We start from the raw sequence: 27,511 nt of genomic DNA, 5'->3' as shown, positions 1-27,511 counted from the left end.
TGCATCCTGCAAATGAGGTCAAATGAAAGCCCGACCGGAATATTCAGTTGTAGAATGATTCCACTCTGTGCCTTCGGGGGTCCTTTTAAATAATGAGACTTGGCAACCATCAGGTGTACCATAAGACCATAAGACATAGGAGTGGAAGTAAGGCCATTCGGCCCATCGAGTCCACTCCGCCATTCAATCATGGCTGATGGGCATTTCAACTCCACCTACCAGCATTCTCCCTGTAGCCCTTAATTCCTCGCGACATCAAGAATTTATCTATCTCTGCCTTGAAGCCATTTAGCATCCCGGCCTCCACTGCACTCCGCGGCAATGAATTCCACAGGCCCACCACTCTCTGGCTGAAGAAATGTCTCCGCATTTCTGTTCTGAATTTACCCCCTCTAATTCTAAGGCTGTGCCCACGGGTCCTCGTCTCCTCGCCTAACGGAAACAGTTTCTTTGCATCCACCCTTTCTAAGCCATGTATTATCTTGTAAGTTTCTATTAAATCTCCCCTTAACCTTCTAAACTCCAATGAATACAATCCCAGGATCCTCAGCCGTTCGGTCTGATTATACCCACTGTTTCTGATTGGTCGGGAAGCCCAGAAGCAGGATGCTAAGCTGTGGCTCAGAGAGCTACAGGAAAACACACCTTCCCCAGATTTGCAGTTTCCTGCCAACCTTCCGACATTCAGCCCACAACTTGAAGAACCTTTGGACATGTTTGTTCTTAACTGCTGATTAATCAAGATTAAGGGAGAAAGAAATTCTGTAATAAAACATAGAAAAGTACATGCGGAATTATTCTTGAATATTAATATTGTATAATGAAAGGCATCTGATTATCTAGACAGTTTATGATTTATATTATTCAAATAGCAAGTGTTTAATTTTGATTATGGGTCCCATTAGCCTATGTGGTAGCACCAGTACTGACCGGGATGGCCGGGTCTTCAAGGACATAACTGCTAGACTGGGTCTGTGACAGGTGGTGAGGGAACCAACAACAGGGAAAAACATACTAGATCCCATCCTCACCAAGCTGCCTGCCACAGATGCATTCGTCCATGATAGTACCAGTCGGAGTTACCACTGCACAGTCCTTGTCCTTGCCCAGGTATGTGCTGTACTCCAAAAGCAGGACAAATCCAACCCGGTCAATTACCACAATATTTCAATCATCAGTAAAGCGGCACTTACTTAGCAATAACCTGCTCACTGATACTCAGTTTGGGTTCTGCCAGGGTCACTCAACTCCTGACCTGTCCTGCAGACTACTGCAAGTAGTCCTAGTTCAAACATGGACAAAAGAGCTGAACTCCAGAGATGAGGTGAGTGACTGCCCTTGACATCAAGGCAGCATTTGACCGAGTATGGTATCAAGGAGCCCCAGCAAAACTGGAATCAATGGGAATCAGGGGGAAACTCTCCACTGGTTGGAGTCTTACCTGGTACAAAAGAAAATGGTTGTGGTGGTTGGAGGTCAATCAGTTCAGCTCCAGGACATCACTGCAGGAGTTCCTCAGGGTAGTGTCTGAGGTTCTATCATCTTCAGCTGCTTCACCAATGACCGTCCTTCCAACAAAAAGTCAGATGTGGGGGTGTTTGCTGATGATTGCAAGCTGATAATTGCACAATTCTCAGCTCCATCCATAACTCCTCAGACACTGGAGCAGCCCACGTACAAATGGAACAAGACCTGGACAATATCCAGGCTTGGGCTGGCAAGTGGCAAGTAACATTTGAGTCACACAAGTGCTAGGCAATGGCCATCTACAATAAGAGAGAATCAAACCTGGAGTAACCATATAAATACTGCGGCCACAAGAGAAGGTCAGAGGCTAGGATTCATGTGGCAAGTAACTCACTCCATGGCTCCCCAAAGCCTGTCCACCATGTACAGGGCACAAGTCAGGAGTGTAATGGAATATTCCCCACTTGCCTGAGTGAGTGCAGCTCCAACAACACTCAGAAGCTCAACACCATCTGGAACAAAGCAGCCCCGCGTGATTGGATCCCATTCCACAAACATTGACTCCTTCTGGGCAGCAGACACATGGGAACACAATCACTTGGAAGTTCCCCTCCAAGTCACTCACCATCCTGACATGCAAATATATCGCTGTTCCTTCACTGTTGCTGGGTCAAAATCCTGGATCTCCCTCACTAGCAGCACAGTGTGTATACCTGCACCAAATGGACTGTAGTGTTTCAAGAAGGCATCTCACCACCATCTTTCAAATGCAAATAGGGATGGGCGCTGAGCCAGCGAAGCCCACATCCCTTAAAATTAATTCAAAAAAATATATGTTGACGTAATTCGTTCTTTTGCCACTGATATTATGACTGAAGGACAAGAAAAAAGCAGGTGGATATAATCATAGCAAAACTGTAGTTAATACATTTCTAATACATTTTCACCATTTGCTTCTATCAAATTGTGTTTATGCATTTCCATTTTCTCCTTTTGATGTTGATTTAAAGAGTAGCTTCAGACTGTGGGACAGTGAAAAACAATTTCAATTTAATCGGCATTATACAGTTATAAAAAATAACTTTAACTGCTTCATGAGCATATGTTGCTGAAGTATCCAATATAGATTGTTTCAATATTAATTGCCACGAATATGCTATTGAATCATGCACGCCACAACCTTACAATATCATGTACCAAATATTCTTGATATGTTTTCTTTTTTTGCAGTCAAGTGACCTGAAGAAGAAATTGGATGCACACCTGTAAGTAAATAGTACTTAAGAATTTTTTCTTCTTAAATGTATAATCCCTTGCAGGAAATTTACAACCGCTTACAGTTCAGTCGGTTAAGGTTTCTAACCTCTACAGGTAAAGTTGACAGTTTTGAGCCTGCCTGAAAGCTTTCTCCTGATTGAAACACAGAAACTGAAATTGCTGGGCATAATGGCAAACTAAGGGCAGCACGGTGGCGCAGTGGTTAGCATGGCGCTGAGGTCCCAGATTCGATCCCGGATCTGGGTCACTGTCCGTGTGGAGTTTGCACATTCTCCCCATGTTTGAATGGGTTTCGCCCCCACAACCCAAAGATGTGCAGGGTAGGTGGATTGGCCGCGCTAAATTGCCGCTTAATTGGAAAAAATTAATTGGGTACTCTAAATTTAAAAAAAAATAATGGCAAACTAGAGACAATTTGCACTTTTAAAAACTGCCTTGGTGATGGAGTAAATAGGTCAGTTCATAGACATAGAATTTGCAGTGCAGAAGGAGGCCATTCGACCCATCGGGTCTGGACCGGCTCTTGGAAAGAGCACCCCAACCAAGCCCACACCTCCACCCCATTCCTATAACCCTTTAATCCCACCCAATACTAAGGGCAAATTTGGACACAAAGGGCAATTTAGCATGGCCAATCCACCTAACCTGCACATCTTTGGACTGTGGGAGGAAACCGGAGCACCCGGAGGAAACCCACGCCCAAACGGGGAGAACGTGCAGACTCCGCACAGACAGTGACCCAAGCGGGAATCGAACCTGGGACCCGAGAGCTGTGAAGCAATTGTGCTAACCACTATGCTACCATGCTATGTTGAGAGTTGAACAGTAATTTTCTCTGCATTTTATTTGTCGCACATCTACCTCTAGAGAGAAACTTCATGAGGCCCATGATGAGCTGCAGAAAAAGCGAGAATTTATTGAAGACTTACAACCTGAAATACAACAGAGCTGTAAGTTTAAAAATAATATAACAGTCGCAAAGTTGTAACTATGCAATTACAGCAGAAAATGCTGTAAGAACTCCAAAGGTTAGGCAACACCTGTGGATTAAGGAAGACAGGGTTAACAGTTTAGGTTTATGACCCATCATCAGAACCACGAGAATGCTATAGATGAACAGCTTAAAAGGAGAAAAGAAGGAATAGAGAAGAAAATAATAGATGGCAAACAGGAGATGATTAAATGACAGAAATGCTGAAGGTGGCCTCACGGTAGCATGGTGGTTAGCATCAATGCTTCACAGCTCCAGGGTCCCAGGTTCGATTCCCGGCTGGGTCACTGTCTGTGTGGAGTCTGCACGTCCTCCCCGTGTGTGCGTGGGTTTCCTCCGGGTGCTCCGGTTTCCTCCCACAGTCCAAAGATGTGCGGGTTAGGTGGATTGGCCATGCTAAATTGCCCGTAGTGTAAGGTTAATAGGGGGATTGTTGGGTTACGGGTATACGGGTTACGTGGGTTTAAGTAGGGTGATCATTGCTCGGCACAACATCGAGGGCTGAAGGGCCTGTTCTGTGCTGTACTGTTCTATGTTCTATGTTTGAAATTAAAGGAGGAAATAATGAGGGAAATTAGATATGGCTGAGACTCATTGAATGTGTGAATGGTTACAGTAGGATGGCAGAGGGGAAGGAATCATTAAAAAAATCTGGTAAGAGCCCAGTGATCTGGGTGTAAAGTGATATTGGTCTTTTGGATGATCCTGAGTGAGGCATGGATTAATCCCAGCAGAAATCAAACCTGGAAAGGAGGCAGACAAGTAGGAAAACAAAAGAATCTTGAGGGGTTTGAACAGGAGTTTGTGCGGATGGGTGGTGCAGGGCTGCATGAACTCATCATGAGGTTTCTATATGTTGCATGATTGGTCAGTAAAAACTATACCAAGAAGGCAAGATATTTGGGAAAAGAAGCATGGGGAGACAAAATAGGCTGCATGGTACAACTTTGAGGGAAGTACTGAAGCAGAAGGACCTTGAAGTTCAAGTGCATAATTCTCTGAAGAAGGCCAGGCGAGTTGAAACAGTTGTTAAGAAGGCTGATAGGATCCATGGGTTTAGTAGAGGCATAGAGTATAAAAGCAAGGAAATCATTGGTCAGACCACATTTGGAATATTGTGTTCAGTTCTGGGCACCTTATTTAAGGAAAGATGTGCAGAGGAGATTTACTAGAATTACACCAGGAATGAGGAATTTTAGATATAAGGGAAGATTAGAGAAATTGGGCATGTTCTCCTGAGAGCAGAGAAGATTAAGAGGTGACCTTATTGAAGTGTTCAAAATTTTGAACAATTTTGATATGGTAAAGAAGAATATTCTGTTTCCAATTGTTGGTAGGTCAGTGACTAGGGGGTCGTAATTTCAAGATGGTCAGCAAGAGAGCTAGGAGTGAGATGAGAACCTCCGAGGGTTGTTGGGATTTTGAATGTGCTGCCTGGGAGGGTGGTGGAGGCGGATCCAGAGGAGGTTTCAAAAGAGAACTGGATATATATTTGAAACTGATGCAATTAGAAGGCTCTGTAGATAGGGCAGGGGAATGGGACTAGCTAGATAGCTAGTGCAGACACAATGGGCCAAATGGACTTCTTCTGTGCTGCAAAATTCTATGATTCTATTTATGATAACCTAAATATTACAGAAAACCTTTTTACTAATTATCCCTGTTCATACCAGTTCTAGTATCCAAAGATTAGGGCGTGATTCTCCGCAAATGCGGCGAATCGTAAAGGCTGCCGAGAAACTGGCCGTGTTTCACGGCAGCCTCCGCGCCCCCTCCCAGGACCCGATTCTCCCCCTCGGGCGGGGCTAGACCGTCGCTAAGTCTGCGCGCCAAGCGTCACGTCGCCTGACGCGCACGATGACGTCAGCCGCGCATGCGCGGGGCCGTCATCTCCCTCGGCCGCCCCACGGACTGATCCTGCGGGGCGGCGGAGGGAGAAAGAGTGCGTCCGTAACGGACGCACTGCCCGCGATCGGTGCCCACTGATCGCGGGCCCATGCCCCCCTTGGCACGGCCGTGCCAATCGGGGCCCTGGATGCCCAGAACGGGCATGTTGCGGCCGCTTTTACGACGGCAGCAAGCAGGTGTGTTTGCTGCCGTAAAAATGGCCGTAAAGACCTGGGAACTCGACTCATCGGTCTGGGGAGAATTGCTGTTCGGCGTAAAAAACGGAGAATCGCGCCCTAGGTTTTAGAAAGTATCCAAATCCTCTGTTAGTAATTTGAAATTATATGTATGATACTTCAAAACATTCTTACAACAGAAATAGCAATTCAAATTTCTCTACAATAATCAGTTAAAAAATAATTACGATAGTATACCTGAATATTCATAAAAATTATATAAAGTTCTGAATCCTAATTGAAATATTTCTAACGTGCCAATCTTTCTAGCGCAAAAAATTGAGGAATTGCAACGTGCCCTGACTAAAAAGGATGAAGACATGAGGGCAATGGAGGAAAGGTACAAGACGTACCTTGAAAAAGCTCGTAATGTGAGTATGTGTGTCTTCTGGTTTGCTTTTTATTCAGCATTTATTCCTTATAATCCCTAATTCCCAATAGCGTCTTCTTTCTTTGGCCTGTAAATTGTTCCAAATACATTTTCCTCATGATTTGTATCAAATCTGTCAAAATACCAATGAATGTGAAACAAAAATATAAAAAGATATATGCAAGTGTGTAGAAAATGATCTGAGCATTGTTTTGGTGGAAACCTTTGTGCACAGGAAACCATTGATTATGAGGGTATCAAGGATTTTTGGTCAACTTTTTTCAAGTCTTAAACAGTCAACTTCTCCACTCCTCATTTAATCCTACTTTCTGAAATATTCCCTATTTAGTGAATCGAGACTGAAACATGATTTCAAATAATCAAGATCAACAGCCGCCCTTTACCAAGGGAAACTAAAAGAGCACACTTCTCCATTTAACTTTATCATTTTACACTGAAAATAAACGTATTGGAAGACGTTGTGAATAATTGCAACTCCCAAGAAGAGCTCTTCATTTACTAGATCTCTTTCTCAACGTTCAACAGTTTGATGTAAAATTTAATTGCATCTGGCTCATTTTAAATTTAACCTTGCGGTGTTAATTTATTTCTGAAATAGTCAATATTCTCATTTCAACTGTAGTGGAAGTGTGGCTAAAGGGCAAGAATTGGAATCCACATATGAGGGGTTTTGACTTTGACTGGGAGTTTTTTTGTGAGATTGTGATGGGCTGAGCTTCTACCCACTTCAAACAAGCTCAGCAGTTTAGGAGGGCATGTTGACCCACGGTTGACATTTTCTATGTGGGGGCAATACGCTAACTGAGATTGGCATGTTAACCAATGCAAATGCAAAAGTAGAATTTATTTTTGGGTTCAAGGTTTGGACTATGTCTGTGTGGAGTTTGCACGTTCATCCCATGTCTGTGTGGGTTTCCTCTGGGTGCTCCCACAGGTAAACGTTGTGCAGTTTAGGTGGATTGGCCATCATCAGCACATGGAGATACAGGGATAAGGTGGGGATGAGCCTAATTAGGGTACTCTTCAGAGGGTCGGTGCAGATTCAATGGGCCAAATGGCTTCCTTCTGCACTGTAGATATTCTATGTACTCACCCTGCATTTGCATGGCTTGATCATTTTTGAATCTATTTCAATCACTCTTATAAATGGATCAATAGGAAAAGTTGAGATTGATTTTGTGGGATCCAGCACAATACACCAAACCCTCATCTCCATAAATTAATTGGACTGGAAATCTTTGCCAGGAATCCTGACCTCCGATAGCAGTTGGAGATTAGACATGTATCCTTTGTAGAATAGGCTCCTGCTGTCATTACTGAATTGAGTTGATGTTACACCCCTGTCCTTGCAAACTTTAGTAGGGTCAACACCGGAAGTAGCCATCACAGTGTGATAAAAGATCTGTGGGCCTTTGACACCTGTGTTTCTGTAGAATTACTTTTTAATACCAAACGTCAGAGGATTGAAATGGGAATTTTAAAATTGAAACATGGAGAGCATCAGAACTGGTTTAAAAATTGGAATACATGGAAGGATATGTCGAGCAGGGACCATGTGCTATGCTGCCAAGAGTAGGCATGTATCTTTGTGCTCTTCTTAAATTTGTTTTTAAAGTATGCAAATCATAAAGGGGCAATTTTCTGAGTACACCCTAATAGCTGGAGACCTCACCTGCCACCGGCGTATTTGATAAAATACTGCAATGTTCTTGCAATTTTTCAATATCCAGTGCCAGCAGACAAAATTTCCCCCCATCCTCGCGTTCTTGTGTGATTTTATCTTTTACAATTTTAGTTCAGCAAAAAGGGAAATGGGTAAATGCAGCATTCAAAAAATGACAAGGAACCAAATTTGTCAGTCCCACTTCCTTCACCTCCCAATAATGGTGCGCGCAAAGCCAAGAACTTCACAGAGACCATTTTTCTTGGAGGAGTTACCCACAGTAAGTGGCTGTTGGGAAATCTGAATACAAGTTCGGCAGGCACCCCTGACCCCTGACCCCCAACTATCTTCCTCCCCACCCCCTCCACCAAACCACCTAAACTGATGCTATTTTGCTATAGGTTTATGGAGAGGCTTAATGAAGAAAAAAATATTTTTATATTACGTACACAGGTGATTAAAGCTCTGGATCCGAAACAAAATCCAGCAAATGCAGAAATCCAAATGCTGAAAGCCCAGATCAATGAAAAGGACAAAAAAATACAAATGTTGGAAGTATGTCACTATTATTACACTTCATACAGATTGGAATATTTTCCTCAATAATATTGCAATGTTCTGAGTGGTTAGCATACTACTATATAATAACTAGCTTGATTCATCTAAATGCTTGACTATTTCTTGACTTGGACATTTAGACGTGCTGAATTAACACTTATTCCCATCACTTTGAGATATCTATCCCCAAGTTGCCGCTAACCCATTATCTTCAATTACAAAATGTAGCAATAAGTGTTAACCTGCCTGTTCACAGCCAAGCTGCTCCAGTACAACGGCAGCACTGGCATCTACCAGACAAGGTGGGAAAATTGTCCAAGTATGTCATGTTCAAATTCAACCTACTAACAACCCATCAGTCTACTCTCGATCATCGGCAAAGTGAAGAAAGGTGTTCTCAACAGTGCAATCAAGTGACACTTACTCAGGAATAACCTGCTCATTGACGATGTGGAGATGCCGGCGTTGGACTGGCTCATTGATGATCAGTTTGGGTTCTGCCTGGACCATTCGCCTTCAGACCTCATTGCAGCTTTAATTCCAACATGGCCAAAAAGGCTGAATTCAAGGGGTGAGGTGAGAGTCACTGCACCTGATATCAAGGTAGCATTTGACTAAGTGTGGCATTAAGGAACCCTAGCGAAATCGAAGTTGTTGGGAATCAGAGGGAAACAGCTCTGCTGTCTGATGTTATACCGAGCACAAAGGAAGATCATTTTGGCTGTTGGAATCAGCCAAACCCAGGGCAATACTTTAGGAGTTCCTGAGGGTAGTGTTCTAGGCCCAACCATCTTCAGCATTATCATCAATGTCATTCCCTCCATCATAGAAGTGGGAATGTTCACTAATGTGTGCATAATATTATGTGCCATTTGTAACTGCTCAAATACTGAAGCAATCTATTCACGAATGCAGCAAGATCTGGACAGCATTCAGCCTTGCTCTGATAAGTGGCACAAATACTGCTGGTTGCCACTTAGTACCATCACCTCCACCAAGAGAGATTCTAATCATTCCCCTTCACATTCATGGCATTACCAATGCTGAATCCCTAATCATCAACATGATAGGAGTTACTGGCCAAAAACTTAATGAAACCAGCCATACAAATAGTGTGGCAGAAATCCAGGTCAGAGGCTAGGAATTCTGGGGCTAGTAACTCCCATCCTGACTTCCCAAAGCCTGTCCACCATCGACAAGGCCCAAGTCAGGGGTGTGATAGAGAATGGGAAACAGAAAACACAAATGTGGTGGCTGACTGAAGTTGATCAGTACAGACTCTAAGGGATAAAGAAGACTTTGCACCTTGGAGATGCACCTGCTGCAGTTGGTTCCGTGTCCAAGAAAGCCTTGTTATTTTCTGTCCCTTGTGGGGTCGACTAGTTTGAACAGATATGCGGTCATCCTGAGATTACCTTTGCTGCCAATATGTTCATGCTATACTGCTCTATGAAGCTGTGCAGTCTAGAGTTTGAGGTTGGGCTTCACAACTCTACCTGGCCAATGTCCCAGCCTGTCAAATCCCCGTAGTGAAAGACTCCTGCAAGATAGAATCCAAGGTCTGCAAAGATCAACTCATGCTCTTGTGATCATCTGATTCTGGGGCTTGGTTCCTTGTCCCCTGGCCCATCTGTAATGTTGGCCTGGTAACCATTTGTCACACGTACCATGACCCACTGCGGTTGTAAATGTTCTTCCTACGGAAAGGTTGCACACTACAGGCTATAGAGTATAATTGCTCTATGCTTAACTAAAGTGCTATCAGCCTCAGTGCAACAAACCGTTTCAAACCATGGGCGAAATTCTCCGACCCCCAGCAGGGTCGGAGAATCGCATGGGGCCGCCGAAAATCCCGCCCCCGCCATGTCCAGAATTCTCCCACCCGCAAAAAGTCAGCGTGCCACCAATCCCGCCGCCCGCCTCGGAGAACGGCGGGGGCGGGCGGGAGGCTACGGGTTTCTGTGCTGCCGTTATTCTCCGGCCCGGATGGGCCGAAGTCCCGCCGACGTGGCCATGGGGCACGTCGGCGTTAATCACAACAGGTATTTAACGGCGTCAACCAGTGCTGATGTTTGACGCCGTTCATCGTGGAGGTGGGTGACAGGCAGGGGGGGGGGAGAGAGAAATCACAGAGTGCGAGTGCCAGTGGGTGGGTGGGGGGGGGGGGGGGGGGGGGGGGGAGAGGGAGATCACAGAGTGCGAGTGCCGGTGGGTTGGGGGGAGAGGGAGAGAGAGATCACAGAGTGCGAGTGCCAGTGGGTGGGTGGGGGGGGGGGGGGGGGGGGGGGGGGGGGGAGAGGGAGATCACAGAGTGCGAGTGCCGGTGGGTTGGGGGGAGAGGGAGAGAGAGATCACAGAGTGCGAGTGCCGGTGGGTGGGTGGGTGGGGGGGGGGAGAGGGAGATCACAGAGTGCGAGTGCCGGTGGGTTGGGGGGAGAGGGATCACAGAGTGCGGGTGCCGGTGGGTTGGGGGGGGGGGTCTCTTTTGTGTAGTCACGCCGGGAGGCGTTGATTATGTCGCCCGACGTCAGCGGGTGACACCGACATGAATGGCGTAACGCCGCTGCTGGCCCATTCGGGCCCGGAGAATACACAATGTTTCGCGGGGCCCGACGCCGGAGTCATCAGCGCCGTTTTTGGTCCCGGGTATCGCGACGGTCACCGGAGAATTTCGCCCCATCTCTTTCACCATGCTTTCAGCTAGACTAAACAGTTGGAATGGTCTTCCCAATGGGCAGCTCTGAATAATACAGCCAGAAGTAAAAACATAGTGACAAGGGGTTCTGAGAGTGAAGCAACATTGCAGAAGATAACAGCCCACTCATCAGCCTGGCATTGTGTTGACATTCATTTTAGCGTCAATTTTTAAATTCTGGCCTGGGCAAAGGAGCTTAGAACAATTTTTAGGTATGATGCTCCCATCAATAAGATCCACCAGAGAAATCATTTAAAGTTTGGCATAATGTCTGTGGAAGGACATTTGGGACCTTTTTCTTTCTTTCAGTCTAATTGGTTTTGTTAGATTCTACAAGTAGATAGTATTCTTGCATTAGGATTATAAATTATAAGTAAGTTCACATTTTCTGGTTTACTTATCCCAAACCTTTTATTCAGAAAAAGCTGTCTCTTTGTTTGCAATGAGAATATGTCGATTATTTCCTTGAATGGTTTGTCTTCTTTTCCTGTATTTTTATTAGCGTGAATGTGAGCAAGCAAAACTTCGAGGATATGAAGAGGAGCTGATAGTAACAGCATGGTACAATAAGGTAAATTATTAACCATAGACAATGTAGAATTATATACGTACCTAACAATCCGAAATCCTGTAGCACAGCAGCAATCGATGTGGATTGCTTTATGGATAAGTTTGTCATTAGTCTCACTGCTGCTCTTTCACTGTAGCCATTGGAAATTGTTCTTTTTAAAGTACAGAGCTAATTCTTTACTGAAAATGGCTACTGAATCTACTTCCACCGCTCTTTTAGATGAGAATCTTTGTTATAATCATTATTATTGTCACAAGTAGGCTTACATTAACATTAATGAAGTTACTGTGAAAATCCCCTAGTCGCCACATTCCAGCGCCTGTTCGGGTACACTGAGGGAGAATTCAGAATATCCAAGTTCCCTAACAGCACGTCTTTCAGGACCTGTGGGAGGAAACCAGAGCACCTGGAGGAAACCCACACTGACACAGGGAGAATGTGCAGACTCTGCACTGACAGTGACCCAAGCCGGGAATTGAACCTGCGACCCTGGTGCTGTGAAGCAACAGTGCTAACAACTGTGCTACCAATAGTGAATTCCAGATAATAACCACCTTATTGCATAAAATAATTTCCTCCTCTACCTTTTGGTTATTTTGCGATTTATCTTGTATCTATATCCTCCGGTAACAATCTGTTTATGGACACCGTTTCTCCTTATTTCTTCTTTATCCAAGCTTCTCATGTTTGCAAAGAGCCCTATTAAAACTCGCCTGTAACTTTCCTGCTCTACATAGAATAATTCCAGTTTCATTAATCCTTCAAAATAGCTGAAGATGGGTTTTATCCTGGTAAATAACCTTTGCCCTCTCTCCAGAGCTTTGATGTCCTTCCTAAAGTGTGGTGCCCATAATTTGAGGCATATCTTTGCAGGACAGAAAAGGCAAAGTGTGCAGCACATGGAGTTTAAAAGTTCACAACAGGAAATTAGTTAATTCTGCTTTGATTATGTATACATAGATGCAAAAATATATGGGTGCTATTAGTATTAGAAGGTGCTATTGCAATGCAATTCTCCACATGAGATTTAATTAGTGTGCCGAAAAAGTTTAGCATTGCTTATTCATACCTGTATTCTTCTTCTATACAGCCAAGGATCACATATATCTTCATAATAATTTGTCAATTTGATCCGCCACCTTCAAAAGATTTGTGTACATAAGTCCCCAGGTTTCCCTGTTCCTCAACCCCTTTAAAATTGTGCAGTGTGATTTATATGCCTCCTCCACAGTCATGCAATTCACTGCTTTGATTTGCACCTGTTATGTGTCTGCCCATTTCAGCCTGTCTATGCCTTCCTAATGTTTGCTACTATTGTTTTCCGTTTATGTTTCTAAGTTTTGTGTCAGCTGCAAACTTTGAAATTTTTGCCCTGAATACCCAAGCCTTGGTCCTTAATATATGATAAAAATAGCAATAGAATAAAACACTAAGCCCTGGGGTCAACTGTACACTTCTGGGAACAACATTGTTCCTTTTTTCAGAGTTGGTGCTTAGGTGGTGGTTGGGGAGAGGAGAGGAGATGGCGGCTGCTAGAGGACACCAATGCATGTAAGAGCTTTAAGGAGCAGGCAGCCTCACAGAATAGGAGTGTTTTTACTAACTTTATTTCAGTGGAAGAAATTGAATAAGGGGATATGTTGTTTGAAGGTCCCTATATTGATTCAAGGCCAGCAGCATGGGTTCAATTCCCGTACAGGCTGAGTTTATTCATGAAGGTACCACCTTCTCAATCTTGGCCCTTGCCTGAAGTGTGGTGATCCTCAGGTTAAGTCACCACTATCAGCTCTCCCCCTCAAAATGAAAAGCAGCCGATAATCATCTGGGATTATGGCAACTTTACCTTTTATATTTGACCTTCTCAAGGTGCAAAAACTTCATTAAATCACCTAGTCACGCCAAGCGCTAGGTGGTGTCACCAGAGAATTTGCCTCTAAGCAGTGAGCAAGGTGAGTGCCAGGGCATCCGCCTCGTCCACAACTCTGGCAGTTTCGATACCCCGAATATAGCCACTAAACGACAGCCTCCAGCTCAATATTCAAGATTGCTGATATGTTGTTGAAAAAAGAGAGCCAGAAAACCACAGGTTTGGGACAGGACCAGAAAATGTGTGTGTGGTTCGAAGGCCCTCTTGAACATCGCTCACACCTGTCCTTAACCCTCTCAAAGAAATGACTCATTCTGGCCTTGGTGAGGTGCACCTTGAACACTACCTTGAGCTGGATCAGGCTCGGCCTCGCACAGGATGACGTAGTGTTCACCCTGCAGAGGGACCCGCACCACACCTCCTCACCCAGCAGGTCCTCCTCACATTTCAACTTCACCCCCTCTACCAAGACCAACTCTTCCCCCAAAATCTGTCCAAAGGTGCCGGACATACTACCCCTTCAACCACCAGGTTTGACGAGTACTTTGCCGGAGCAAAAGGCAGAGATGCCATTGCCAGTGTTCCCAAACTGGACCCTCTGCATGACCCAGACTCCATCCACACCCAGGTAGACTCCATGTCTCCACACCACCCCAATACCTTCTCTGCGTTGGCAGCACAGTAGTAAAACATTGTATTAGGCATCACAAACCCCTCCGACTGTGTATCGTTTTAAAAAACCCATCTCTGAATCCTCCAGGTTTTCCTGCCCCCATATGAAACACAATAGAAGCCACTAAATCACCGTAAAAAAAAACTTGGGTAGCATTACCGGAAGACACTGAAATAAAAACAAAAATCTCAGCAAGATGTACACCTTGACGCATTGAAACCGGCCTGCCAAGGTCAGTGGAAGGCTGTCCCACCTTTGCACATCCACCTTGACCTTCCCCAGTAGGTTAGTGTAATTCAATTTACCGAGCCATGTCCAATTCCGAGCCACCTGCACCTCAAATACAGAAAGCTAGTCCCGGCCAGGTGGAAAGTCAAACTGGCTCCCCTCCCTGAAGTATTGACCACAAAATAATCACTCTTTCCTAAATTTAACTTGTAGCCTGAGAAGGATCCAAAGCTTTTCAATTTACCCATTTTGCCCCCAAAGCTGGCCCCGGGTCCCTCACACATAGCAGACAGTCATCCACGTACAAGGACACCCAATGTGCGTTCTGCCCCACCTCTAACAATTCCTCTCTACGTATTTGAGGCCCTCAGGGCAATCATCAATGGCTCAATCGCCAGTGTGAACAAGAGTGGATGCATATGGCACCCATGTCTCGTTTTCCTCCTATGTATTTGAAATGACCCCAAACTCATGGTGTTGGTATTGGTGCGCATGCTGGCCGAAGGAGCCCTGTACAACTGTATCCACGACACAAACTCAGAATCCCAACCCAAACAACTCCACAACCATGAAGCGGTACCTCCACTCAACCCTGTCAAACCCTTTTTCTGAGTCCAGGAACAAGATGGTCTCCGGTTCCAGCCCAGCTGCTGGGGTGAGAACCACATTGAGCAGTCACCTCACATTGGATGACAACTTTCGGCCCTTCACAAATCCCGTCTGGTCCTCCCCAACAGATTTCCAACCACACCACCAACATCTTGGCCAGAAGCTTCAGGTCCACATTGAGCAGTGAAAAGGGCATTCCACACTCTGTGGCATCCTTATCCTTTTTCAGGAGAAGGGAGGCAGATGCCTGCCCGAACATCTCAGGGAAAGGGAATCCTTTTACAGCCCCATCAGTAACGGGACCAATTAATCGGCAAACATCTTATAAAATTCTACCAGGAACCCATCCTGCTCTGGCACCTATCCAATCTGCATCTTTCCAGGGGCTGTTCGGACCTCTTACAATTCCAGTGGCACCACCAACTCCTCCCGCAATTCCTCCGCCACCTTGGGAAACTCCAGACACTCTTTAAAAAAAAAACATTCTCCACTCAACCCCTAATGGCTCCAACGTATAAAATCTCTCATAACAGCCCCAAAATGCCCCATTCACCTTGTCCGGAGCAGAGACCAACCTGCCCTCCAAATCCCTAACCTGAATGATCTCCCTAGCAGCCTCCTGCCGCCTTAGTGGTGAGCCAAGAGATGACTAACCTTCTCCCCATACTCATACACCATCCTTTCCACCAACTCATCTGGCCCTGCATATAGACAGCAGGTCAAATTGCATTTGTAGCTTTTTCCTGTGTGCCAATGGTTCCGTAATAGGGTTGCTTGCATACCCACGGTCCACTCCCAGGCTCTCATCTACTAACTAATTAAAAGCAAATTACAGCGGATGCTGGAATCTGAAACTAAAAGAGAAAATGGGTTATCTGGACTCGAAACATTAGCTTTTTTTCTCTTCCGACAGATGCTGCCAGACCTGCTGAGATTTTCCAGCTTTTTCAGTTTTGGTCTCATTTACTAACCTCTGTTGCCCCTTCTTGGCCTTCACATCCACATGCGTCTTGTACAATATGATCTCCCCTCTAACCGCTGCCTTCAACGCCTCCCATAGAGTAGAGGGCGAGACCGTTCCATTCCCATTGAAGTTTAGATATTTTCTTCTAACTCAAGAGGCTTTCCCCCAGAAACCCAATATCCAATAAAAGCTTTTTTCCGGCTTACTCACTCTTCCAACTTCTTCCTTCGGGCAGGAGATACAAAAGTCTGAGAACACGCACAAACAGATTCAAAAACAGCTTCTTCCCTTAACCAGACTCCTAAACGACCCTCTTATGGATGGACCTGATGCCAGTGTCTATGTATTTACATTGTGTACCTTGTGTTGCCCTAGTATGTGTTTTCTTTTCATTTACTTAATGATCTGTTTGAACTGTTTGCAGTAAAATACTTTTCATTGTATCTCGGTACACGTGACAATAAACAAATCCAATCCAAAAAACCCAATGTCCAACCTCCATTCCGCTGAGTCTGACCCGCCTCTACCATCAGATCTACCAGGTGCGGAGAATGGTCAGAAATAATCACTGTCAAGTATTCTGTCTTTTTCACCCCAGCAGAGAAGAGTTCTACCCATGACAAAGAAGTCTATCCTCGAGTACACCTTGTGCATCGGAGAAGAAAATGAGAATTCCTTATCCCCAGTGTGCATAAACCGCCACGGGTCCGCACCTCCTGTTTTTTCCATGAATGCAGCTAACACCTTCGCCAGCCCCGAAGGGACCAGCAACTTTGGTCTGGAGCAACCCTGCTTCAGGCCCAGCACACAGTTGAAATCCCCCCTCTGAAATCAATTGGTGCATATCTAAATCCAGTATTGCAGCCACCAACCGCCTTATAAACTTTACGTCATTCTAATTCAGGGCATATAAATTCACTAACACGGGCAGCACAGTGGCGCAGTGGGTTAGCTCTGTTGCCTCACGGCGCCGAGATCCCAGGTTCAATCCCGGCTCTGGATCACTGTCTGTATGGAGTTTGCACATTCTGCCCGTGCTTGCATGGGTTTCGGCCCCACAACCCAAAGATGTGCAAGGTAGGAGGATTGGCCACTTTAATTGCCCCTTAATTGGAAAAAATAAATTGGGCACTCTAAATTAAAATAAAGAAATAAATAAATAAATTCACCAACAATAAATTCCCCTCCAATATACCTGAAACCATCATGTACCAATCCCCCTGATCAGCCAGACTTACCTGTCTGGAAATGGACCCTTTTGTAAATTAGAGTCGCCAGCCCCCGGGCCCTTCCGCAACCTGGCCTGGTCCTACATCTGCAAGTGAGTCTCCTGTAATAACACCACATCGGCCCACAACCTTTTAAATAAGAGAAAACTCTTGCCCGCTTCACCGGTCATCCCAGGCCCTACACATTCCAGGTCACCAACCTTGCTGGGGGTCTCTCATCTCACCCCCCTCCCCCTCACCCCCTCACCCTCAAGTCAGCCATTTACACAATGATAAATCATCTTGTCCTTACAAATTCCTGGGTCCCAGGTCCACCTAAGGTGACAACCAGCCCCACCTCAAGGATGAGACAATATCCTGCCCCTCATCCCCCAGGCTTGCAGATTACCTGGCGCCTCAGTTAGTGCTTTATACGTGTTGATAGGCATTTCTTGCTACGATATCGGGTAATATGTTTACTACTTGTTTTTTATGTCATTTTCTTTTTCTCAATGTAAGACAAGTAATTGTGGACTGCTTTCAGAGTTTGGCTTTTCAGAAGATAGCCACGGAAGACCGATTAGGAGGCTTTGGTCTAAACGCAAATCGGTCATTCTTAGCAAAACAACGACAGGTAACCAGTTCACGGAAAACTCTCACAGTTGCTACACCTGCAGCAGACCCCAAATAGAACAACCAATGGTAGTTGCAATCAATGTGTATAGGTGGCCCTTTTAAAAAATATTATATATAAAAATATTTTAAAGATGGAAGTTAAAGCAGAAAGGAAATATGACTGAGATCAGTATTTTATAAAACTTTCAAAAGTACATTTCTACCTTAGATTAATCTCAGTCGAATGCTTACCTTTAACTCTTATAGGGTTCCTTTTCAACACATCCAAAGTACTTTGTATATAGAACAGAATGGTGAGGGACAAGGATGAAATAAATAGCAAGTTATTTAGGGCTTTTTTTTCATCAAAATTAAAATGTATATACAATGATATATATTTCTTGATTTTAATTTTATCAATTTAAAAATAAGCATTCTCCAGTAAATAAATTCAATGTTTAACTTGCAGTAGTATTTTGTCACTGTTTACTTCAAAGATTTATCTTAGTTTCTGGGTTTGTGTGGCAACACATATTCTAGCACTTTTGTAAATTTGGAAAAATATAAAATGTGATTGTAATCTTCATGTACTTCAGAACAAACCTTAACATGTAAACAGAGCAATAAAATCCTATTTTGGCTTGTATTATGTTGGATTTCAAAGTACAGTAATATCAGTTCAGTTTTTGAAGAAGAAAAATATGCTACATGAAATTATATGAAGAACACTAAATTGTAGTTTCTATACTAAATCTTCTTTTATACAATTAAACTTTGAAAGTGTTCTAAAGGCTTTTATTACATATTTCCATGAAATCTATATTTCTAAGTGCTTTACTCATAAACCTGTAGTTTTAAATTGAATGCTTATAAATCTGAAGTTGAGCCTCTATTGATGATTTTTTATTAAATTAGCCTGAAAAAAACTAATGCAATTAACATATTCTTCATTATTTTGGATTTATGTTCTTTCTAATATGACTGGAATAGATACTTTTGTGTTTTTAGTAGATTTGAATTGTTACATAGGGTGCCTACATTGCTTAGGCCCTAATTAAATCAGGGATGCATTTATCAAAAGCTTTATTTAATACACCTGAGAAACTGGGTAGTAAGCAATTATACAGCCTTGTGGTTGATTTCCAAAAAATACCAGATTTGGTGCATTTTTTCATCCTTTGTTGAAACTCTTGCTTTATCAGCGGTGGTAGCAATATACAAGTTTCTTAATGGAATGTTGTCAGGATTTTAAGAGAAAACTGATTTTTTTGTGTTTGTATTTGGTGGATTTTGAAATTTCGTTGTTACAATTGTCTCAAATGTTCTTTATTGAAAAGTTTTGTCATAACTGCCAACTTTGAAAGATGGATTCAGCATCAGTCATATGGTCCATAACTTCACGTTTTGTACTTTTCTGCCTGTTTGTTTCTAACTGAGTAGAATAGTTAAAAAAAATCAGATTTACACTGCAAGTGATGTATGTGATTATAGATGATCCTTCCCAAATTTTGCTTAAGCTTACAAAAATACTAATCTGAACGATGAGAATAATAGAACTACATATTTGCAGACAACTCACTTAAACTAGTTTATTTTTGTTTGATTTCCAATATTATAAACCACTTTAACAATTCTTGACTTACTGATGCACAGTTACAGGCACTGTGCATGTATCACTTTTCTGCCTCATCACTCATGTTCCAGGTTTGAAAAGTGATTTGAGTGAGTCCATCTTCGAGTTCAATGAGTCCCCACCTTTCACATGATGTGTATTGTTGCTTTGTACAAAGAAAAATATATATGATCTGTGCTGTTCTAATGCAATCATAATTTATGTATTCAAACACAATGTTGCAAAACTGATTGATGCATGTATACTGATTCTTGAAGAGACATATCCTGAAGAATGCAAAGGAGAAAGATAATTGTGCAATAAAACTTGTGTTCCAGTATATTCTTCATTTCATCAATTCATGAAAAAATAGTGGTCACAAAATGTTTGTTTTCATTTCATCGTTATTGCCCTGATATTAACTGTGAGGCATGTGGGTGCTTGGGGCGGAGGAAGAGATTTAATGGATGGGAAGTCAAGCTGTTTGGGTTTCCAGAGGCCCTATCGAATGGAACAGCAGGATCACTTTGACATTTTGTGAATAGATTTCCAGAGGCTATATATTGAACAGGCGGTGGCTGGCAATGGAATGGAGGTGAGTTGTACATATGAGTGGGTGAGATTTCAGACATTGTAATGATCTAGAAGGCAGTTGGATATCAGTGGGAGTTTAGTAACACATTGGTTGCCTGATTGTGATAGGTGATTAACAGGTTTGCTTGTGATAGACTTAAATAATAATTGTGGCTCAAATACAAAATTAATTTAAAATGCATAGGAAGGTTTAAATGCCAATGGTGGGCTGTGATGGTGGGGGGGGGGGGGGGGGGGGGGTGGAAAGAAAGATTGAAATACTTGTTACATTGGGATGGGAGACATTCCTGCTCCTTTTTGCCCCCGAGCAATACTGGAAAGGTAAAGGATGGATCCAACCATTTTATCCCCCTCTAGTGACAGATGTCTGGAAAAGCCAACCTCAAGAAATTAAATGTGAAACCGAGGTTAAATTTGAGCCAAACAGCCCCATTAGAATATTTGAAGGACTGACCTGTCTCCCGAAAACAGGTTACATGTGACCCCCAGTCCCCGCTTCTCTTAAAAGTGGAAATGGGCGCATTGGGTCAGGTTTGGCATTTTTCTTATTTTTCACCTCTTACTTCCCTTGCCCTTGCACCACCATGACCTGTTGTTGCTGTTTAACTCTTCCTGTGTATTTTTTTTTTAAATTGTGCATGGGAGCCATAATTATTATTTCATTCTGTCACAATTATTACAGAATTAATTATTAGAACTGGAATAAACAGCTGATTGTACTTGAAGCAGATGTTCTCATTCCCCATTGTTAGTTAGCTGGCTTCCCATGTGTGCAGGATCCCTTCATCCTTATAATTGCTGTTGAAAATCTATCTTCATAACTGGTAAAAGCTGGGATGAAGGACACATTGCCACTAGTAACATACTACCTCACAAAATATGTTTGAACACAATCTTTCCCTTTGAGAATTTAAATTCATCACTCATTTTCATTAATTATATTTGCTTAATCTATTCTTTTTTTTAATAAGTTTTGTGCACCCTATTATTTTTTTCCAATTAAGGGGCAATTTTAGCATGGCCAATCCACCTACCCTGCAGAACTTTGGGTTGTGGGGGTGAAACCCATGCAGACACGGGGAGAATGTGCAAACTCCACACAGACAGTAACCCAGGGCAGGAATCAAACCCGGGTCCTCAGCACTGTTTGCTTAATCTATTCCTCCCTGATAGTTTGAAAAAAATAATATTCCTCTTCATAAATGCAATTGAAGTTGGTTGAGGGGTATTTTTGCACTTGATGACCATAATCTGCCACACGGCAACACTCGTGTAAAAGCAAAACACTGGCCATATTGGAAATCTGCATTAAAAACAGAAAATGCTGGCAGCATCTTTGAAGAGAAAGACAAGCGTTTTACATTTACAAATGCTGCCCCTCCCTGTGCCGACAAGTAAGGGCATCCTCCCCCCAACCTTCCCCCTCACCCCCACATGGGAATTGCTGGGTCACACTCCCTTATAGCTGCTGCCTAGATAGATATCTTGAAAGCATCCTAAGTAATCTACTGTGAACCTAACCACAATGTTTATAAGCATCTAGATGTGATTTATAGCTCCTGACCAAATCGAAAGCAGTTAAGTGCTTTCTGCTGAGAAAAAGAGGAAGTGAAAGCACTTGACTCCAGGTGTGTATAAACATTGTGGGTTGGTTCAAAGCAGGCTACTTGAAATGCAATCAAGCGTGGAGGAAAATGAAGATAAACAATCCGGATATCTGACTGTCTGTAAGCTGTCAATTACAGCCTACTAAAGCTATTTCACTTTGAAATAAATAGAAGCCTTGCAAATCAAAGGATCTGAGGAGTTTGTGATGTGGTTTGGCTTTCTATAAAGTAACAGCTGCTGCTTTCTAGACATCTGTCTGAGGCAACAGGTGAAAGTGACAGGTGAGTGAAAAAGCACTTTCCGTCTAGAATGCTCTTCATCTTTCAGACAGGGATGACTGATAGGGGTGGGGGTCTCTGTTATGGGGAGGGGGTATTCTCCGAGCTATGGGGGGGGGGTGTCTCTGATATGGGTGGTTTCCTTTTATGGGGGGTCTCTGATTTGAGTATCTGTTGGGGGGGATCTCTGGTGGGAGTCTGATGGGGAGTCTGGTGGGGGGGTGGAAAGGATTTGCATTGTGGGGGGGAGGAGGGCCCTCTGATGGATTATTATTATTATTTAGGGACATCTGCCTAAAATACCTCTTGGTCCAACAGGGCCACACTGGCAGATACTTGCACCAACTAGGAGCTAGGAGGCCGGAGCATCATAGGGACGTGGATAATCCCATGTCTAGCCTGTTACTGGGATCCAAGTGGGTTATTTTGACCCATTTACACCCTCCCACTGACGCAGGGTGTGATTCCCGACTCAGCCACCCGCAGGGGACCAGAACATTGCAAACGGGATTCTCCACTGAATTGGGAACTCCACAGTGGGTGGTGGAGAATCACTCCCCCCCCCCCCCCCCCCACCCTCCTCCGCCCCAGGTTGACAGCCTATTATCAGAAATGGAAAAGACCTGCAACAATTACATTTTCTCCCTCCACAGATTTTGTCAAATCTGGAGAGTATTACCACCTTTAAGTTCAGGAGAGCATTCATAGCATTACACATCTCATCCCGAGGCTCATGACATACTACTGCAGCTGAATAGTCTAACTGAATAGCTCAGTTAGAATCACTGCTTTAGGACCACCAGTAACATAATTGAGCCCACAATTGAAGCAAAGATTCAGGTGGCTGGATAGATCTCATGAGTTCCCTACAATATGTGCTGCATTTTGCATAACCAGGTAATTCAGGGAGAATTACATCTGAAGGTGGAAGAGCAACAGAAAGAACCATCTTAGAAGAGGAAAAACCGGATGAAAGTAAAGTAGAGGCATTTATAGAATAGCGCTCTGGCTCATTCTGCCCTCCTGAAAAGCTACACAAAGCTGAAGATGCTGAAAATACTCAACAGGCCTGACAGCATTTGTTTCGAGAGAAACAAGAGTTAACGTTTTATATTTTGCTTTATCATTTCTGTATCTGCAGTATTTTACTTTTGAGTTGCACAAAGCACCTCCCCTAACCGTCCTCCTGATCCATTTTGCCTTAAATAATGTGAAACCATTCAACCAACTTACAGCGACATACTGTCAATGCAGACTCCGTAGGTGCTCTGAACCACATTTCAGACTGAAGTGGTAACGGTGATTAATTTAATGTCCAACACAAAAATTGTCTTAAATTCATCTCTCACCTCAGTATCAACCTACAGTGACTTTTAAGAAAAAATGTTTACTAACTTGCCTATTTCTACAAGATGCTTCACTAATGACTTCCGGGTGCTTAAGCCTGTGAGAGCTAAGCTACTGCCGTATTAGACCTGATAACTAACAAACATCATGGCAGCTGTTTGTCAAAGGGGTGAAGGAAGAGCAGGCAGGCTGTCATCTGAGAGAAGGCAGCCCTTAACATTCCTGCTGTGCTATTCCTATTTACAAAGATAGATGTTTTCTTTTTACTTGAATAGTGTCAAAAATACTCAATGCTGAGAAATTCAATACCTTTATTTCTTCCCTCAGCAAAGGAAGCAATTTAAAAGCAGAATGGATATGAGATGAAGTACAGTGGCCGTAAGCATGCGTGCTCTCGTGTTACTGATTTTTGAAGCACAGAGTGTCTCCGTTTATTCTTTGTTTCCCCCTTTTATCAAGTTTGAATCTGCCTCCTTTTCTTTGGCTCCCTTTACCACCTGAACAGTTTATTCTGCATGTAGCCTTTCCTTTGTGTGCCAGCTTTCTGTGTGAAATCTGCAAAGACACTGCTGCATTTTAAATAACTTTTTCGGTTATCAAACTTTACAAACAGAGGCTGTTTTCTGGCAGACTTTCAAGGTCCAGGGACAATGTGTTATTCACTACATTACAATTACCTATTATCTTGTTTCTATATGGTAACTTCCAACTTCCCAAGGATCTCTCTTCAAAGCCATTTGTTGTATTTTCCAACTGGCACTCTAGCTTTTCTTTTGCCCATATTCCAACTATTTTTAGTGATCTCCACTGTTTTGTTTTACCTACCAGGGTGTAAGATTCTCTCTGAATGTCATAGATACATAGAAGATAGGAACAGAGGCCTTAAGACCCTTCGAGCCTGCTCCGCCATTTATCACAATCATGGCTGATCATCCAACCCAATAGCCTAATCTTGCTTTCTCCACCAAGCCTTTGATCCCATTCGCCCCAAGTACTATATCTAGCCACCTCTTGAATACATTCCATGTTTTAGCATCAACTACTTTCTGTGGTAATGAATTCCACAGGTTTACCACTCTTTGGGTGAAGAAATGTCTCCTTATCTCTGTCCGAAATGGTTTACCCTGAATCCTGGTTCTGGACACACACACCATTGGGAACATCTTCCCTGCATCTACCCTGTCTAGTCCTGTTAGAATTTTATAAGTCTCTATGCGATCCCCCTCATTCTTCTGAACTCCAGTGAGAACAATCCTAATCTAGTCAATCTCTCCTCGTATGACAGTCCCGCCATCCCTGGAATTAGTCTGGTTAACCTTCGCTGCACTCCCTCGACCAAAACAATATTTTAGTTGTGGCCTCACCAAGGCCCTGTATAATTGCAGCAACACAACCCTACTTCTGTACTCGGAACCTCTCGAAATGAAGGCCAACATACCATTAGCCTTCTTTACCGCCTGCTGTACCTGCATGCTTACCTTTAGCGACTGGTGCATAAGGACACCCCACTAGTTACTGCCTGCCAATTTGAAAAGGACCCATTAATTCCTACTCTTTGTTTCCTCTCTGCCAACCAGTTTTCTATCCACCTTAATACACTTCCCCCAATCCCATGCGCTTTAATTTTGCACAATAATCTCTTATGCGGGACTTTGTCAAACGCCTTCTGAAATTCTAAGTGTACCATATTGACAGGCTCCACCTTGTCAACTGTACTGGTTGCATCTTCAAAGAATTCCAACAAATTGGTTAAGCATGATTTCCCCTTCGTAAATCCATGCTGACTCTGACTGATCCTGCCACTGCTTTCTTAATGTTCCGCTATAAAGTCCTTGATAATGGATTCAAGAATTTTCCCCACTACCGATGTTAATCTTACTGCTCTATAATTTCCTGTTTTCTCTCTACCTCCCTTTTTGAATATTGGACTGACATTAGCTACCTTCCAATCTGCAGGGTCTATTCCAGAGTCTATAGAATCCTGGAAGATGACCACCTATGCATCCACTATCTCCAGAGTCACCTCCTTAAGCACTCTGGGATGCAGATTCTCAGGCCCTGGCGATTTATCCGCCTTCAATCTCATCAATTTTCCCAGCACCATTTCTCTACTAAAGTTGATCTCCCTCAGTTCTACCCTCTCACTAAACCTTTCATTCTCTAATATTACTGATGTCTGATTTGTGTCGTCTTTTGTGAAGACAGAACCAAACTATGTGTTCAAATGCTCAGCCATAATTTTGCCCCTTATTATGCATCCCCCAGTTTCTGACTATCGATGGCCTACATTTGTCTTGACCAATCTCTTTCTCTTCACATATCTATAGAAGCTAGTGTCAGTCTTTAAGTTCCCTGCAAGCTTACTCTCGTACTGTATTTTCCCCTTAATCAATCCTTTGGGCCTTCTTTGCTGAATTCTAAACTGCTCAAAATCCTCAGACCTGTTATTTTTCTTGGCCAATCTGTATGCTTCTTCCTTGGATCAGATACTATGTCCTTGCTATTTCCCTCTTTTCTTAATTTTCTCCCATCTCTCATTGTGTAAGGAAAACCGATAGTGAAAATCCCAAATGCAAATGTTATCGTTAATCCCATCTGGAACATTCTAACCAAAGGATGTAGTTCCACACCAGTGGCTATTTCCCAGTACTCATGATTCTTAAGTTTTTGGATTGACTGTTTTATCCCCCCATTAGCCTGTATAATGTGCAGCACAGATGGTCCTTTAACAATAAAGTGGCACTGAGCTGGTTGGCGACAGACCCTTCAGCACCTTCAGAGCAGTCTGATCTTCAAGAGCTTCTGCCCAATTAGAGGCTGGCAGCTTTCATGTACCGACATGCCACCAGGAAGAGTATGCTCGTATGGCAGGAGGGTCAAGGAAGAGGACCATCGCTGGAGCATTGGAAGAAAGGTGGGTGAGGCGGGATAGCCAGGGGCAGTTGAAGACATGGGGAAGCGGTCTCAGTTTAAAAGGCAGTTAAGGATTGCCCCATGGGGACAGCCTTTGGCACAGGCAGGTCTCTTCTTTGGGCACATGCTGACCAAGTAGGTGGCAACCCCACCAACCAAGCTGCAGGCATAATCACCAGAGCTTCCTTGGCAGTTGCTCACAAGGCATAGTTTCTGTCCACTACCTGTCCCATACCAGTGACACGAGGTCCTTAAGTGACCACTTAGTTGGGGCGCAATTTTCCATTTGTGGGAAGGCCATTTTGGCCCTTCCCAATGTGGAGGAGGGAGCAAGGAAGATAACAGGCTCTCCAATGTTCACCTTCTCATCTAATTATACAGCCCCCTTCTGCCCCCAGTCTACCTCGGAGCTGAGGGTGGGGTCAGTGGGGGTGGGGTAAGTGAGAGCATTAGGTTCTGCCCACCACCCTTTATTTGTTCCATTTCGGTCTGGTTTACACTCATCACAAAGGCCTCTCATCTCTTGCTTTTCCTTTGGCCACATGGTTATTATCCATTAATTGATCAATTTTTATTTGCACTTTGCCCATTCTCACTCATTCCTCAATCAATAATAAGGTTCCTTCATGGTCAAATAAATCACTTATTTTCTTGGTTCATGTTGGATAAAATGGGAGGGATTCTCTGTCCAGTGACGCTGGAACCGCGTCGAGATCGGGCGAAGAGTCAGGTGTCAGCTGAAAAGCAATGTTGGCACCATTCGCCCAATGGAGCGCCATGCTCTGGCACCCCGATGGCGGCGTGGACATGCAAATGTACAGCAGCATTCGTTACCATATTAATGGATCCAACCCTGTAGTCTGGGTCAGTGACTGGGCGATGTGGCTGCTCAGGGAGAGAGAGAGAGGAGGTAAGAAATGTTTCCAAAGGCACAAACGTTGGCGAACAATTGTGTAGCTGGTGGGGATGTATCTTCCAGGAATGGGGGGAGAGTAGCAAAGGGCGACCAAGAGATTGACAGTGGGATCCGGGTGGCCGGGCATGGTCCGCCATCGCCGCGGCCTGCAATGTATACTCCACTGACTGCCCACTGTGTCCCGTAAATTTGCAGAGTTCCACCGGCCATTTGGGTGGACACCCCCCCCCCCCCCCCCCCCCCCCCCCTCAGGCCACCCCCTAAGAACTCTCAGACCCCAGCTGCCTCACCAACAGGATGGGTGTGGTCCAACGCAGCCAGTGGCCCATCAGCCCCTGGAAC

The 27,511-nt window shown here is 43.9% G+C and overlaps 1 protein-coding gene across 2 annotated transcripts in view; it reads left to right on the top strand.

Moving 5' to 3' along the window:
- The window catches only part of hook1 (hook microtubule-tethering protein 1), a 105,390-nt gene extending 85,537 nt beyond the window's left edge, over nt 1–19,853 (top strand). The window contains exons 17-22 of one of the 2 annotated variants that reach the window (XM_038794343.1): nt 2,698–2,732; nt 3,613–3,695; nt 6,130–6,230; nt 8,367–8,468; nt 11,669–11,737; nt 17,806–19,853. In XM_038794343.1, coding sequence (XP_038650271.1) covers nt 2,698–2,732; nt 3,613–3,695; nt 6,130–6,230; nt 8,367–8,468; nt 11,669–11,737; nt 17,806–18,024 — 609 coding nt within the window. In that variant the 3' untranslated portion in view covers nt 18,025–19,853. The remainder of the gene's footprint in view (nt 1–2,697; nt 2,733–3,612; nt 3,696–6,129; nt 6,231–8,366; nt 8,469–11,668; nt 11,738–17,805) is intronic. The other variant, XM_038794344.1, reaches the window with a different exon arrangement.
- The last annotated feature ends 7,658 nt before the right edge of the window (nt 19,854–27,511 follow it).

This window comes from Scyliorhinus canicula, chromosome 4 (assembly GCF_902713615.1).
Source record: "Scyliorhinus canicula chromosome 4, sScyCan1.1, whole genome shotgun sequence".
In the NCBI taxonomy this organism is placed as follows: domain Eukaryota; kingdom Metazoa; phylum Chordata; class Chondrichthyes; order Carcharhiniformes; family Scyliorhinidae; genus Scyliorhinus; species Scyliorhinus canicula.
Note: the sequence above shows the minus strand (reverse complement) of the source record. Positions and strands in the feature narration are given on the sequence as shown.